Source organism: Rhagoletis pomonella, unplaced genomic scaffold (genome assembly GCF_013731165.1).
Source record: "Rhagoletis pomonella isolate Grant_MI unplaced genomic scaffold, Rhpom_1.0 Rhpom_scaffold_00006, whole genome shotgun sequence".
NCBI classification, from domain to species: Eukaryota; Metazoa; Arthropoda; class Insecta; order Diptera; family Tephritidae; genus Rhagoletis; species Rhagoletis pomonella.
The window spans coordinates 28,131,425-28,149,391 of NW_023458560.1; the positions used below are offsets into that span (position 1 = coordinate 28,131,425).

General features: G+C 35.5%; 1 protein-coding gene across 1 annotated transcript in view; it reads left to right on the plus strand.

Moving 5' to 3' along the window:
* The window catches only part of LOC118741856, a 47,709-nt gene that overhangs the window by 4,248 nt on the left and 25,494 nt on the right, over positions 1-17,967 (plus strand). The window contains exons 2-3 of the mRNA XM_036473829.1: positions 16,892-17,239; positions 17,568-17,963. Of these exons, the coding sequence (XP_036329722.1) occupies positions 16,892-17,239; positions 17,568-17,963 (744 nt within the window). The remainder of the gene's footprint in view (positions 1-16,891; positions 17,240-17,567; positions 17,964-17,967) is intronic.

Consider the following 17,967-nt stretch of genomic DNA (forward strand, 5'->3'; position numbering starts at 1 on the left):
AAATATCGATAACAAATTCGATAAATATCGATAACAAAATCGGTAAAAAATATCGCTAACAAACCCAATATCTTCAAATACTACATCATCACCACAGCTGTGGCAGCAGGCATTGGAAGGTCCTTCTACTAGCATGTCTTACTATTAAGCAGTGGATAAAAGGTGATGAGTGGTAAGTTTGTAAATACGAAAACAATTGTAAAACAAAAAGGCGAAAGATTTAACAAATATATTTTTCCCTTAAGGGCTGTTTCCAGCTCTCAAGAAAAACAAAAATTGCATATAAAATTGCGCGCAAGAAACGGAAAAAAAATTTTCTTTTATCAAATTTTCTTAAATCAGTTTTCAGCTCTCAAGAAACAAATGTTCGTACATTTAGTTCTTCAAGAAAATTTATAGCAAAAGCAAAGTGTTTTTTTTTGTTTCAAGCAACAGAAATAATGGAAAATAATTCTTGTGATTTTTTCTTGAGAGCTGGATTCTTAGCTTTAAACGGGAATGCCCTGAGAAGTTCACCTAAGTTTTTTGCCGTCCAGCAATTAATACACTTTCCTAAAACTGCTAAGCGCTTTGACGTGGCCGTGGCCTTTCTATTAAAAGTATTTGATTTCCTACTGGAACACTGAAGCGTGCCAAAAAGTATGCAACATGTTTAAGTGCAAGCGGAAAAAATGTGCAATTGACACAACGGTAATTTAACATCCATATGCATGACCAGTAATAATAATTCCGCAGTGAAGTGCACATACCAAAGTAACCAAAAATTGTGAGTACGAAAGTAGTATGTGTATGTATGTACGTGCATTTTGTGCATAGAATTTGACTAGGCCGATATGACTGCTGGATCAGTCGCAAAAAAACTACAACCACTTTTTTTCTCTCTGTGTGATAAGAAAATAAAAGTAGTAAACATACCGCTTATCCAAATTAAACAAATTTGGTATCAAATGAAAGAGGACTTAAATAGCTTTTAAACAGAAATAACGAACGAAGCTTACCACTTCTTTTGAGATTTGTTAAATAATATTTTTTATTGAAATATTTTTCAATGGCTGTTTCCCGCTGTCTTTCCTCGTTTAAACATTTCAGTTTTAAAGCTATTTTAGTACTCTTTCAGTTCATACCAAACTTGTTTCATTTGGATAAACAGTTTGTTTATTAATAGGAAAAGACTTTTATTTTGGACTCAAAAATAGCTCGCCAATTTTAATTGTTAAAAAAATAACTGTTATTTAAGGTAAGTTTTTACAAATGAATGTAAACAAATTGCATCGTAATGGCCGTTCTCTGAAGTAACCTTTAACCTTAAAGCTCACTTTTTATTCAAAGGTTGGATTAAAAATAAACCTATGACTAAAATTTAGCATTTCTATTATCGGTTTTTGACGTATGTATATAAGTTTTTTTGGTTGTAGACACAATCACACATTTTAATGCAACCTTTCAATATAAAGTGAGCTTTAAAGTTACAGCTTACTTGAGAAAATGGCCCTAAGTATACAAATGCGTATTTAAATAGTACGTGTACATATGTACATACATACATAAATATGTAAACACATCATCGAAAACAAAAGGTATACTTACATACATGTTATTATACAAGTTATTATTTTATCCGCCACTGCACTCGAAACTGGGTCACTAGAATATATGTAATATATATGTATTTACATATACCTACATACATATACTATGAACACTGGTGTAGAGTATATATTTTACGTTACACCAGATTGTAAGTACATAAGTATGTATTTTAAGTTGTCGAAACTTAATGCATGTTGTGTTAATAAACTACAATATGCATCTGATAAGCAATAAACTATACATAAGTGTATTAACATACACACCGATTCATATCCGATAACAAAAGTTGCAATTTCTATTCTTGTAAAATGCACATGAGATTTTATGATTACAACATTTGTGTTTATTTGTTTGAAATTTAAAATAAAACAAGTTTGCTTTTAACGTCAGCTACTCACTTGCATATACGTATTGACAACACATTCATATACATACATACATACATATGTGTATGTATTTGTGTTATCCGATGCATTTGACCCACATGAGCACGACGCGTATGAGGTGTTACATACTATTAAAGACCATCAACTGACTTGTAGGCGTTCATGTTATTTTTATCTTAAATATATTTGTATAAAGTCGGAATTTGTATGCTCTCACGCCCTAGGATTGTTCTATAACGAAAAAATATACCTCTATTGTTTTATTTTGAAATCAAAAAATATTTAGAGGTTTCTTAAAATGCTCAAAGTTTTCCATGTATTTGATATGGAAAATATTGACACTTTTGGTAGAAATGGTATAGAATTCTCGAAAATCAACATTTTTCGATCGGAGAACCCTGTTTCTCTTCACACAGATTTCCAGTAATAAAACCCAGCAGGTATTGAAAATGCGCTTTTAATAAATTTTATATTTTTAAGTTAATAAATTTTGCAGGACGAAATTCAATGATGATGAGATCGTGCGTATATTAGTCCTCAAACAATAATTAAAAAAAAAATATTGAAAATTTTCAAGGATATTTTAATAAATTTTATATTTTTAAGTTAATAGATTTTGCAGGACGAAATTCAATGATGGTGAGGTCGGGCGTATATTAGTCCTCAAACAATAATTAAAAAAAAAATAAATATTCAAAATTTTCAAGGATATTTAAGAACAAAATTTTTAAAGGACATTTTCTTTACCCATTCGTCCATATGCACCGAAAAAATTTTTTCTGTTATAATTGTACAGAATTTTTTCTTTTATATGACACCCTTATTGTTATCCTACATTGCGCCGAATTTTTGAATTTCAAAGTCCTTTTAAATAAATCCCTGACCTGACCAGAGAAAAACTAAGTATGCAGTTTTACTGTAATTTACCCATAGTTTCGCGAGTATATTGTTTCTTTTGTGTGTAAAATTTACTATCGCATGGTGTATTCAGAGTCCATTATAATTTTCTTTTTTAATTTGCTCCAAAGACATTTCAAGCCAAAATAGTTGGTAATTTGTGCCACAATAACTAACTAGAAATTAACTTTCGCTCCGCTCTAGCTAAAACCGCAACCATCCTGCAACTTGCTTTCCACCAACTACAATAAAAACAGCAGCACACGGAAATACTTCACTTGCCAACTTGACCATGTTTGAGATTTTCTTTTTATTGATTTTCTTGCAAAAACAAATGAAAGTCAGAATGCGTATACATGTATGAATGTCTGAATGCTTTTGTCACTGCATTTCTATGTATGTATGTATGTATGTATTCTTAAATAACTCAAAACTTAAAGAGTTTTGGAATTTCTACTTATTGTTAGTTAAATTTATAGTCAGCTTATAGGCGCGACATATAAGCCATTAATTGCACATTCTCATGGAGGGGTAGTGTAAAATCGCGTGCATGGCAAAGAATTAAAATATCATGTATCTAAAGAATTTATAGCAGAGTCACACCGGCAACTTTAAGTGAAGCAATTTGCCAAACTCTTGAAGTTTTACGTGCAAATGACAATGCACATTGGTATTTGGATGGTTTTATTTTTGTACAATTTCGTAATCGAAAGAAAATATTCGGAAATATTTGGTGAGCTGAGCATGGTTTTTATACAAGGTGGCACATAAAGTATCATCCGATTTACTTACTTTTGCTTTCTCACCGAAAATAAATAAAATACAGTTGTTCTTTAGCGGCATATGTATGTATGTTTGTTTGAAGAAATTAATTTTTTTTCATGTTAAGAAATTGATACCTAGTAGGGGACCGCTACCAGTTTAGGTAGGTAGGCTCAGGGCCCATTTTGGTGCGGCATGAGGGGTCGGCTAACACGCAATCCTCCTAAAATCCTATCGAAATTGCCAGGAATTTTAGAAGATACCTGATTTCCACCCATAAATATAAGGTCCTCCAAGTTGTCGAAGAAACAACTGACCACATTTGCCTGACAGTTTTGTCATTATTAGTTTATCATCCTTACAATTCTCCTCTATATTCCAGTGCCCCGGAACCCCATATCACCTTTGGGCGAAATGACTCAGCCATCTCGTTAAGAGATGTGCACTATTTCATGGTTACCGACTGCTTCGAGAGGGATTTGATTTCCGCTTGGCTGCCAGTGAAGACGTAGTTATCAACTTGGAGTATCATATCACACTTTACCAGTTTTATGGCCCTGTCGATTGCCATCAATTCCGCCTGAAAAACGCTACAGTCGTCCATAAGACGAAAGCTAAGATAGATTCTTAGGTCTTCTAAGTATACACCTTTACCAACCCTACCCACGAGCTTTTCATTATCAGAATTACCTGAAATAAAATTAGAAGAAAAAAATCTGCAAAAAAATTAACAGCTTCGGAGATGGAGTTGGCTAACATCCGGTTAAACTGGACCGATCCAGGTGTATTAGAACAATTTTTTCTTTGATCCAATATAACTCCAGAAGAACTTGGGATTACATTTAATATAGCTTTCTACGCTGCGAATATAATTCCTATACAAAGATTTATTGAGCTTGTTAATTTATGCTGACATGAATTAACATCGTTAGAATGCTTATGCCTTTTGTAGAACTTATTCTTCATATTCCTTATACGTTTGAGTTCTTTAGTAAACCATAACAGCTTAGCGGTTTTCGAGTTAAGAATTGGATTGTGACCCACATATATATCAAAAAGTTTAGACTTAAAAATATCATAGTAACCAGTTACATCCACATTTCCAAAGAGCTTTGACCAATCCAAATCAAACAAATTATTCAGACAATGCCGACTGCGATGCCATCAACAGCTAGAGAAACGATGGCTGTTAGGCGAAGTTTTTAAGAACCGGATTATGAGTATGCTCTCCCGATGCTCTTCAAAAAAATAGTGGCGAACAAAAATATGTCATTCCTCCTTTTAAAAGGTTTACCGCTTCATTTTCTTTCATTTAAGTTGGCTTTAATTTACTTCAGTTGAAGTGAAATTATACACCATAACAAAGTTGTCATAAAAAATTGTGCTTTCTTATCGTTTAACCACCATTAATTTACCATTTTCACCTATGAGTACGAGACATTAAATATGAAGGATTAGAAAGAAATAAAACAGGCAAATGAAAAAGGAACCAGCGGAGAAGCACTAACTACAAACACAATTATAAATTTGAATGTTTAACCTATTTTCTCGCATATTATAAACGCATTGACATGAAAGAAAATCGCTGCTGCATGCCACAATGCCATCTGTTAAGCTATCAAGAAAATAGAAAATAATACAAAACCACAGCAAAGGTAATATCCGGTAGTGCAGACCACAAAGCAAAAATGCGAGATTTTTATGAGACGTATTCCTGCAACATTTTTTTCTTTTTTTTTTACACACTTCAAGACTTCAGAAAAGAGAGAAAAGAAAGTGAAGGGAAAATGTGCATTCATGCTGGTGTTTCCCCGGTGCTTTTGTATTACTCATACCCGTTCCATTACAGACGAGTACTTTGTGTTGGTTTTCCACAATTTGAATACCTCTTTGCGGAGGCTACAAATGGACTTTAGCGCTGGCTCTGGCACTGGCGCTGGCTTTCTTTAGGCCGCGTATATCAACGTCATATCCTGTCCGACATTTGAGCGTCAACGCGACGACTCTCACCGCCACTTCCTTCCGATTTTGGCATATGCGCTACTACACGCATACATACATATGGTATTTTTTAGCATGCAGCCGGCAATTTAGTAATTTTTTATTGCTCGCTGTTTTCATTTTCTTTTGTATTTATTTATTTATTTATTTTATATTTTTGTTCTTACACTGCTCGCTGACCCGAATTCATGCTTTGTTTAGTGGCTATATTACCGGTACGTTTCCCATTCGTATATGGTACTCGAATCGCTGTGCCATTGTGTAACTGTAAAATGTATTGCTGCTCCAGCTGCCGGCCGGCCAGTTGGTCACTTTGCGACTCTGCTGTCGTTTTGACTTTTCAACATCGCGTGCGTTTAACTGAGTGAACGGCGATGTAGAATGCCGGAGACATATGTACATACAAATATTTACAGCTATTTCATTAATATTTCGTACTCGTTCATATTTTGTTCGTTTTGCATTTTTCTGACGCAAACTAAGTGGGCAGTGAATTATTTGCAGTAGTGGAGTATTTTATGCAAAAATTTACAGAAACAAAAAAAATTAAATTAGCGAATATGTTGTTTGTGTCATTTCTAGCGCCAAACCTTATCCATATGCATATTTCTGATATTTTCATTTTTCCGTTGCAATAACACATATCCGTTCTACATGGCGTATACGCAACATCTGGCTGCTTGATGTAGAGAGAGAGTGAGTGTTAGGGTGGGAATAGAGGTGCAAGTAATTAATACACTTCCGTTTCACATCAACGCATACACCTCACTGACTGCAGGTATGGGCATATGCGTGTTATCAATACTACATAAGCTGTTATATACATCTAAATACATACATACATACATACATGCATACAAGCAAAGATATCCATGTACCTATAATAGCACTTCCGGCTATTCAAGTGGCGCGTTACCGGCCTTAAAACAGCTGACCTCAATAGCTATGTATATACATTAGGGTGCGTAAATTTGTATGGGATATTTTTCAACTATATTTTTCAACTATGTATTTTAGGGTGAAGTTCGAAGAGAATTTGCCGAATAATCCATGGGTCTAAATTCTATTTCGAGCTCGATAAAAAGCGAAAATAGGTTTTTTTTTCTTGGCAATGTTTTATTATGCTGCAGTGTCGTAAGGAAGTATTTTAATTGTTAAATGAGGAGTCAGCTTCTGCACTTATCTTTTGCATTTCTTATATTTTCTATTGAATTTTAGTTGTATCAAAAAATTTATGTATATCAAGGAAAAGTGAAAGATGCGTTTTTTTCTCTTAAACCGTAAAGAAATGTCGAAACGGTGCTTAAGGAAAAATAAATGTTTTGAGAAATATATCAATATCGATTATTATATCGAGAAAATATCTATTAATATGTCGATAATAATATCGATAAATATAACGGTAAAATAGTCTCGAAGTAGTTGCGAGAAAGCCGAAATAGCCTTAAAAATACTGATTTAGTCCCGATAATCCCGAAATAGTCTTGAAACTCCGGATTTAGTTCCGAGAATCCCGAAAATATCCAAAATACTGAACAAGTTCCCAAATTGAGATGAGCTGAGGTGTGGTGCGGTGAGTTTACGTGAGGTATGGTGAGAATGGGTATGATTAGTTCAGTTGTCGTGAGTCAAGGTGTAGTGAATTTCGTTGTGGTAAGTTTGGAGCTTTGAGTTTAGGTGTGGTGGGTTTAGGTGTGCTGAGTTAGCGTGTGGTGAATTTAGTTGTGTTAAGTCTCTGTGTACTTCTAGATCATGCTATTTATAATTACGTTTATCTTAATCTTTCTTCCTCTTTAAATTTTCATTTATCGGTATCCTCGTTGTCATCTATTTCTTCAAATGTGTCTTTATTTTTACCTTTATGTTTATTATTTTCTTCATCTATTCGTGGTCTTAATTTTTGCCTTTATCTTTACGCATCTTTGTTCTTGTTTTTATTTTTACCTTTACTCTGATTCTTGTATTAGCCTTAATCTAAATCTTATTCTTAAACTGCTTATTAGCACGTTTTGTTTGAATTAAAACCATTTGCATACATTTAAGAAATACTTGTTTCCAGTGCGCCATTTCCGTCCCAACTATTTCCGTTGCATTAACCAATTTACTTTCAGCCAACCAACAGCCGCTAAAGAAGTTTCACTTGAAATATTTACCCACCCTAATATACATCCATATTGTATTTGTCGCCAACGCACAATACACCCATATGGGAGTCATAAATATGTAGCCGTCCATTTGGTCACGTATAATCTTTGCCCTTCTCCTTTGCCCTATGCAGTTAACAACGTCATTTGCTATTATTTTATGTACAACTGTTACGTAGATTTGCATGAATAATTGCCCTCCTGTAATCGAGTGAGTAATAGTTTGTTATGGATATAGGGATGGTGTACTAACTATATTACCCAAATGGAGTATAAAGCGATAAAGCTTATGCATTTACATACTTACATACATACATAAATCCGGGTTAATTTCACGGAAGCATGTGGATATCGGCGATACCTAATGCCTCGGGCGCTAACGATTTGTAAGTGCTGTAAGCTAGTAAAATATCAATGAAGCTATCGCTGCATACTCAATCACAAGCGAGAAGCGACTGGTTTTAGAGACAATTCATGCGAATGAGTTACGCTAAATATTGAGATTGTCTAAAATTAAACACTAGCGCAAAAAAGTCGCTTCATTGCCTTGAACTTTGCTCTTTTGCATTGCGGTAAATGCAAATGTTTTTGTAATTCAACAAATCACTCGCTTTACTATTTCCATCAGGCTTCAAAAATAAAGTTTAGTACACTTTTTACTGGGTTGGGAGGATAAAAATAGCAGCGCAATTTTAGCAGCTGGCTTTTAACTTCCCACAGCCTTTCGTTTGACAAAAATATTTCAAAAGATACTTTTTTTGTAGCTATGTTGAAAGCTATTTTCTGCCTTTGGAAAAGCAATACCGAATTGCGACTAGAAGTTAGCATTTTTTGTATCTACATATCATCGCTTAAAGTAAGAAAACCGCGTATCTTCATTCTGCAAAACCGCGTAACTAACATTGGCTGCCAAAAGTCGGATTTGCTCACCCAAGCTCTTGGCTCAATCCTTATCCATTCGTCCTAAAATATACTAGCCAGAAGTGCTATTTTGCTTTATAAAAAAAGAGAACCATTTTGAAATGTGAGTATTTTTACTCTCTAGAAAATAATTTATGCAACCTCACATACGCGGTTTTGCATTTTGTTGATACGCGGTTTTACATTCCATGTCAAACGGACCAAAGCTCTTCCCAAAATTCTATGCGATAGAAATTAACGTAAAAATTAAATTCGAAAGTAGTGTACATGGCGTATGAGTTACCCAGGAGAGATGATGACAAATGGTTGATCCAATATGGATCCGACAGCTCTAATTTTTAAAATTGGATTATTTCCAATCTGACTTCATATTCGTACTCAGCGACACCGATAACACCCGAGTAACGAAGTCCAAGTATTTGATCCGCCATTTTGAGTATCGAAATTCTGATGTTATATTCATGATAAGCGTCCATAAAAAAGAGGAATGCCAAATTTATTTACGTATTTGCGGACGTGCAGTTTTCTAACCGTCGCAGAATTTACGTAATACCGTATTTTTAATTCTGCCACGTTTTATTTGATGCGTTATAAATTTACGATTATTTTGACGTGCTTTACGTTAATTAAAAAAAAAAAACAGCGAAATTAAATATTAACAAAGAAATAATAAGCCTAAAAATAAAAATACAAATATATTTAAACAAAATAGAAAAAATACGGACTCAACCCTCCATGGCACCATAATGCCAAAAGACTTTCCACTATTTTAGCCAGAATTTTCTTGTTGATGAAATGCAGTTACAATACAATTTCTCGACTCTACTCGGTTCCAACTCTTGCGTCTTCATTCGAAAACTTTGGCAACGTGGGCAACTCATGTGCTAGATCCGTCCGAGGCCTTGGGTCACCGCCTCTCCAACCTATTTGGCTTACGAGCCCACCGTAGTCTACTGCATATTTTCACCTTTTTAAAATACAGTTACAAGCGTCTGTCTATCTTAAAGCAAGCAGCTTGTGCGCTTGCACCTGGAATGTGATAACCCTTAATAACGAAGACGCCTATGCCCAGTTGTTTAATGTTCTCGGGAAAACTGAGACTGATAGCACCGCCATCAAAGAAATGGGATGGACGCGGCCAGCAAAGAAACAAGTAGAACCTCTCGACGTCTACTACATATAGCTGACGTGTAAAGGAACGAAAATTTAATGTTGGATTTCTGATGGGAGAGACTTCGCCGTGAACTCTCGTCCACCCCAGCTGAGGAGCGACTATTCATTTCGATCTTTTCTGTACCTCTGGTGTGTTTTAAGATTCGAGCTTGATGGCACAATCCCAATTCAGGCTATGGCACTATCAATCAGTGTTGCAACATATGGCTTTTCCTACTAAAACTGGTAGGTTGGTAGGCTAGATTGGACTTTGGTAGGTTCCGCCACGATAATGGTTATTTCCGAAAAATAGAAAGCATGTTTCTCCAAATATTTTAGCAACCTCGTTTACAGGAATATTTCACTCCTTTGTCTATTCTGATTGAAAAAGATTACTGCTGCTGGCTGCCCAATGTGATCAGCATGAATAATTTAGATCTTCTGAGTTATTTTGAGGTTCTCAAGACATTCCTGGATGATCCCGATATCAAGCTCACGAGCATCATGCTACCGAAGTAATCCTTTTACAAACCCTAAAAGGTCAGAATTCCTGAAAGAAGCTGATTTATAATGAAGGGTCCCAAGTATGGTATACCGATAGATCGGAGATGGACGACGAGAGTAGATACTTGGGCAGGCGTACTTGGACCAAGATTCCAGAAAAGTCTGCCAATGGGCATACACCCAACGATATTCCAGGCGGAGGTATTCGCAATCGCAGTCTGTGTTCGCGAATGTCTTCGGGGAGAGACAAATTGGGCCAAAATAATGAGGCCAAAATAAATATTCCCTGTAGTGAAAAATTATCATCGCTTTTTGGGGGGGTTTTCGCTAAATACCTCACTTTTAATGAATAGACACGGTAGGTATATCACTGGTTTCATTTTTAGCCATATTTGTGATATCACAAAACTCAATCGGCGGGGGGGAGGCCTTCGTTATATAAGACGCGAGAGTTTTTGAGTTCATAACTATAACAGAAAGTTATAATTTCTGCTGTTAATTCTTTCTATAAAGATTTCTTTGGACCACTGCCTAATGGACTTACATGACATAAAACTAGGAGTTAAAATAAGATTATCGACGCTTTTAAAACTGTTTAACACAATGATTTCAGAGATGGTAGTGGCAAACTTGTACCACGGGCAAAGTGATTTGCAATTGTTGAGTTCATAAAACAGAAAGAGGTTAGTAATTGGATAAGGTACTATTCTTGGCCTATATGTGAAGAGAGTTCTGCTCTCTATAGGTAGAGCGTTCTACCTAAACTAAATCTTTTACTTTGCTTTTCAATACTATTGCACCAAACTAGGCAAAGGGGATTTCGATTCGGCGTAAAGCACGAAAGGCGCGCTGGGCAATCGCCGGTTTAAAATCAGGGACGGAAAATATACCATCACTAGACACGAATAAAGCTCAAAAGTTGTCCGCGCATTTGGAGAATTTCATTGGCTTTCACTTCGTATTAAAATTGGTAAATTGTTTCGTATGACATACGTGATTAAGTGGAACCACTTTTTCTTTTAATTGAATAACGGTAAATTTCATATATCTCGAAAGCGTATCCATAAAAAAAAATTAACTCGATTTTCGGAATCATCGAGCAATTCAATATAGGAATTGGATAGTGGCATCCATAGAAAAGAGCGGAAAAATAAAAATCATAAAAGACTTATTTAATGCTGATTTGAATTATTTAACTCATAATGATTACCGCCCTGCTTAAAATAATTTAATTAATTTAAGATATGCAGTAGCCGCCGTAGCCGGCCCACCCAGTTTTTAAGCCTTTTCAGACTAATAACTATTTTTCACTGTCGATTTTTTTTTAATACTAACTCAAATAAAAATGTCCCTTACGCAGTGCAAACATTTTGATACTTCTTGCTGTCCAGCTGTCGAAGAACAATTTAGATATACATATATGTACATTCGAAATTTCATTTTTTACACACGACAGTTAAACATCGGACCCACAAACTGCTTTTACTTGCCCATATCTTGTTTTTCCATCTTCCTCAACATTGAGACAATTTATCAACACACCTTTGTAAACTAAGGAAGGAACTAATTTATTACAAGTCCAAGTGAGGTGACACAAGCAAAACCAACAACACCCGCTACCAACCTTGAAAATTTGATGATAATTGCACACCAAACCGCCACCATAATAACCACTGTAACACTCATTAACCAATAGTTACTTAGCTGGTGGCGGCCTATAAAATTTCACTAAAATTCCTACAAATACATACCAACAACCGAAAGAAACTCTGCATGCAGCAAAGCATGCCAAAGTTGTCTTAAAGGATACCAAAAATAAATTCACTATCAACCAAAGCGTGCTATTGACTTTTTGAAACAACTACAACATAAGAAATCGATTCAAGTCACTCAGGTGGTTGGTGGCAACACAATATGTAATGTATACGTACATATTAGGAATGTTTCGAATGTCACATTTTTCACATTTGCGAATGCGAATTTTCGCAATGCGAACGTGCGAATGCGAATGCGTATGTTAGGAATAACATTAAAAAACCTACCAAATTAAGTCATCGTTTTTATTACTTAAAAATTTTGTAAATTATGAGAACATTGAACGAGTGCTTAACCTATACAGTGCACTATGGTCTGGCGACTAGCATTTGCTGGCCAAAAGTCGAGAAGTAACCAAATTAATTTGAAACTTAGTGTTTGGGGGTTTTTGTCAGATTTTCAAAATTCAAAATGGTGGATCCAATATGGCCACCAAATTTTATAACTTTTTCTTTTTTCACCAAAGACATATTTATATAAGGGGGGTTTTTGGGAATTCGATGATTAAAAGCCTGAAAATGTATAAAACAGCAGTTTTTTGAATCTTTGTTGCCTGCTGCTAAGATAGGCCTTCAATTGAGCTTTAATTTCACTTATCCTAATGTCTTCAGATTCTACATCCGAGTCTTTGCTTTCACTGGATGAATCTAAAATTATTTCTAGGTTGCTTATAGGACTTTTAGCAGTACGTACTTGTTGAAAGCCCATCAATTTGCTTGATATACATACTAGTTAACGGTTTAGCGCCTGAAGTTAAAAGCCGATTATTATCCGCATCGTGGTTAGACAGACTAAGAGCCATTTCAACAATATTAGAGTGGACTCTCTGGTCATGTACACATTCGCATTCGCAAAACATTCGTATCATTTGATGCGAATGCGAATACAAATATTCGCAACATCCCTGGTACATATGTTGTATGCGCATATGTAAGTACATCGCAATCCTTTTTAGACATAGGATAACGAATGCCATACAAGCCGTCGCGGTTGAATTCTTGACAGCATGACTTGTCGGTTGACTGACTAAATATACATATGTACACAAACTTAAGCAATATGTGTATGTATAAGCATATATGTCAGTATGTATGTAAATGTGGTGTCTGAAGGAAAGCCCCACAGTAATATAGAAAATTGTGGTACTTAAACAATTACCGAGTTCAATGGCAGCAAAGTGTTAATGTGGGAAAGGGAAGTGTTGCATCAGCCTCAGAATACATTCCTTATTTATACGTGTTTAAATAAAACGTCTTAGAGGAGAGAATTTATTAAAGAGAAATAGCGCATCTAATGAAGGTAATTTCGAATTTTTTTTGCAATTTATTTTTCAATTCACTTTGATTGCAATCCCTTTGGTTTAATACAGAACTACATTTCTGTCTCGGCCATTCTATCGCTGTTCTTGGGTTATGGTCAGTATTTTTTCAATTAGCCAGAAATTTCTTCATTGTATGCAATTACTTTTCATACTAGCAGAAGGGCAATTAATGGCTAAAAGAAATTGTGCACAAATTACCGCATTCCTGAAGGACGAAAAGGCGAAAAGAAGAAAGGACAAACGTTTTGCTGTGGCTTCCGCTGCTTGTCTTAGAGTTTTATTTTTCAACTCTGTAACTGTCTTTCAATGACAACACTTGGCTGATTGCTTAAGCGATTATGGTTGCTTTGCGTGTTCAAGGCTATTTTCAATTAGCTACAAGCTCAAAAACAATGCATTTAGTTTAAGATAAAATTTTTCTTGTCTGAATAAATTCACTTAAATTCCTATTAAAATAGAATAATGCCAGTTTGCAGGTAGCTATGTTGGTGAGGTGAAAGCATTCAACATGATTTTCATGAAATGAAATTTTGCTGAAAAATAATACGCTGTTGAGTAGCTGTGAATAATATTTCCAGAACGGTACATCTTCCCCGATATCCGAACGGCTGTTTAGGTTGGGGTGTTTCACAACCAAATCTCTTAAGCCTCTGACCACCGTCCGCAACACTTGTCTGTAGCTCTGCATAATTTTAGTTCTTGGGTGATACCACTGGCCAAAGTCATTTGTTTCTTTCCCACGCTTAGTAATTGAACCACAAAATGCACTTGCCACGATTTTGAACTTCACGTATACTAACTCGTGAACACCCCCCCCAAAATAGTTTAATCGGAAATTCCATCGTTCGAGACCGATTCAGTTGAATCTGGTTCAAGGACATCGTGATTTAGCTCCATTGTAGTTCAAAGTGCCTATTTTTTTGTGAAATATTTAGATCAAAGAAAAAAAAAAACTATGGTTTTTGCATAACTTTTATAAGAACTCATAAAAGTAAATAAAAAATTAATATATATACAAATCGATTATTTCATCATTCCATCTTAAAGTGGCTACAATTACTAACAATCGAGTGAAAAAGGTTGAAATCCATTAATTTTTAACAAAGTTATGGGCATTTGAAAAAAAATACCAGATATCGATTTTTATCTAAAAAACAGAATAGCTTATAAGTCGGCTATTTCAGCTTCATCGAAATTAAAAATCACGGCCGTACCCGGCCGGTTGTCTTCAAATGGAAATCATCTAAAAATTATGATTGTTCTTTTGTCATTGCAGAAAAATCAGACTATAGAGTTGGTAAAAATTATTCTGATAATGATAATTTTTGAAAAAAAAAACTATCTAGATTTTAAAGTTTTCAGTGGCATTTCATGTAGCTTGCGAATATTAATCCCTCGCATTCATTCGCCCGGTTTTGGCACTCGTTTGCTTCTTGTATGGCCTGTATTTTCTCAAGGACCGTTGTATGCTACTGCCAGACTGTGCCAGTAGACTTCGTTCCAAGGTCATTTTTTGACGCCCAAAGGGGTCTTATAAAAAAACATTGGTTATAAAAAAAACCGTTTCCCCGCTGAACTGTAACGCTAATAAAATATTAAAAAAAAAGGGTATAAACATTTTTAGTCACTTTCAAAGCAGAAGATTTTCTTTTGAGTAATTTTGTGAATTATAACTTAATCGACGCGCTATGTTTGAAAAAAAAAACTAGAAAAATTTTCGAATTTTGACAGTAACTGACAATCCTAGTATTTATAATCGCTTCACTTGAGGCATTATTGAAAGCTCCGGCTCTCTAGCGACTGCTCGCTTGCATTGGTCAAGTCCCGGCCACTCTAACATATAAGGCAAGACGCGCTTGGATTTTTGGTTACGAAATGCCTAAGCCTCGTTTGTTTTCTCTAAGTTAAGACATAAGTTCTCCATGATTTATTCTTTGCTTTTCGTACACACTGGCTTATTTATTTGTGTACGCCGCACTTTCTCACCAAACTTATCTTGATTTTTGTAGCGGCGGTTGGTTGGTTGGGAGTAAATTGGCAAATTCAACGGAAATTGCACACGGAAATGGTTGGGAGGGAAACAAGCGCTTCTGCACATGGTATTCATTTAACAAAAATGTGCTAATAGAAGATTAACTTAGATAAATACCAATACAAGAATAAAAGTAAAGGTGAGTACGTACATAGATAAAGAAAAGGATAAATAAGTAAAAAAGTAAAAATAAAAACAAAGATGCGTAAATATAAAGGCAAAAATGAAGACCTAGGTAAATTTAAACAATTTACTTATGTATCTAAGGGCAAAGGTGAAGGTAAAAGTAAAGATAAGGGGAAGAAAGATTAATACCAAGGTAATTATTTTAAAGAGGATATATCTACATATGTAAATAGAGACACAAAGACCCAATGTGGGAACTATTTCGGGATTTTAGAGATTTTCGGTTACCTCGGAAGTTATCGATAAAAAAATTTATATTTTTTATCGATTTTGTTATCGATATTCTTATCGATTTTGTTTTCGATATTTCTCTCGATTTTATCATCGATATTTTTTATTGATTTTGTTACCGATACTTTCATCGATTTTGTTTTCGATATTTCTCTCGATTTTGTTATCATTGTTAATCGATTTTGTTATCGATATTTATCAATTTTGTTTCGATATTGTATATCGATTTTGCTACCGATAATTTTATCGATTTTGTTATCGATATTTACCGATCTTGTTATCGATATTTCTTATAGATTTCGTTATCGATATACATTTATCGATTTTGTTATCGCTATTTTTATCGACTTTCTTTTCGATATTTCTATCGATATTTTTATCGATGTTTTTATCGATATTTATCGACTTTGTTATCGATATTTGTATCGATTTTTTTTGGTTTTTTTACTTTTATACTTTTATTGAATTCGCTATCGATATTTGTATCGATCTTCCTTCATCGATATTTTGGTGGATGTTACTATCGATTTTGTTGTCGATGGAGTATAAAGATAAAAGCAAATATAAAGGAAAACAGAATAACATAAATGTAATTAGAATTAACCGGGTAGATGTAGAGATCTAGATATAAAAAAATATAACCTTAAGCAAAAGCAGATAAATTTATGTATGTATGTATGTATGTACATATGTATATTGGTTATGACACAACCTAGATATGTAAGGTAATTTTCATTTCTCCAGTGTGGCCCAGGCGCACTTACTTTTTTTTAAATATACATATAACAAAATATCAAGTTTGTATCTAAACTACCAAGAAGTTAACAGTAGCCTAACCAATCATATACGATAAGCGTAAATTTCGCAGTATCTACATAATGTTTTTTTTTTTTTGTCCTGCATATTTCTATGCATATTACACACAATCTCCTTTCGTTCAATCTTTTAGAACTGGCATCACCGCCTGCAGGGCGTTGCCCAACTCGAGGTAGCTTTGCGTAACACCGATACACTGGCACAAGTTCAACCGTGTCTGGATAGTTTACTCCGCACTTTACTCTTCTCTGAACGTAATCCAGACGTGGCAGAGGCAAAGCAACAACTGCTAATCAATCTCATAACACGTTTGCCACTCGATAACTTGGAGGATCGTACAACACAAATAATGACCGGGCTGTGTCGCCAAGGTGGCGCTGGAGCGAATCGCGTATGCAAAGCATTGATGCATCGACTGCCGGCGGCGGCAATTGTACTCAAATTATTGTCGCAAGAATTTTTACATGCAAAGAGCTCAAGGGTAAGTGCAATCAACAAGCGAAAGCAAACATGAGAACCAGGTTGACCAACAGCGATAATGGCCGTATTGGTCTGCTGACCGCAGCACTACTGCTTTGAGAAATTATTAAATGCCTGCATATTAACAAGCTGGCCCAGTTGTGACAATGGCCACAAAAGTGTGCTCCTTTTTTTCTTTTATTGATGTGGCTAAGTGCGGCTGGCTACTTGGTATCACTAGAATTGATGAACTTCCGTTCTTCTTTCTTTCAATTTCTTTCTTTTTGACTTCTTTGCGTTTTGTGTAAAATTTCACTTGAATAACGCTCTCTCTCTCCCCCTGTACACAGTTCCGTGAACACGCGCTCAAAATGGTTATGTACTCGCTGATGACCTTTCCTAGCACTTGCTTTGACATGACCACCTGCGTTACCCATGCCACATATACCGCCCTAAATCGCAAGCGTCGCGTGCGTCAAGCCGCTTTAGATGTGCTCGCTATTTTGGGACAAATAACCAATACACGCGCTGTACTGGATGTGGTACAAGGTTTGGCTGCCGCACGAGAAGATGGCCCAGCATTGCTTTCCGCGGTGCGTACGCGACTTTCACGCAAGCAAATGCCCCTCGTCGCTGCTGATGGACAGGTACAGTACGCGCTGCGTGTGCCATCGCCACATTCGGCGGAAGCAACGGACGCAGCCAACGGACAAATGGGCGCTGATATTGAATGGATTGTGGCGGGTGTAG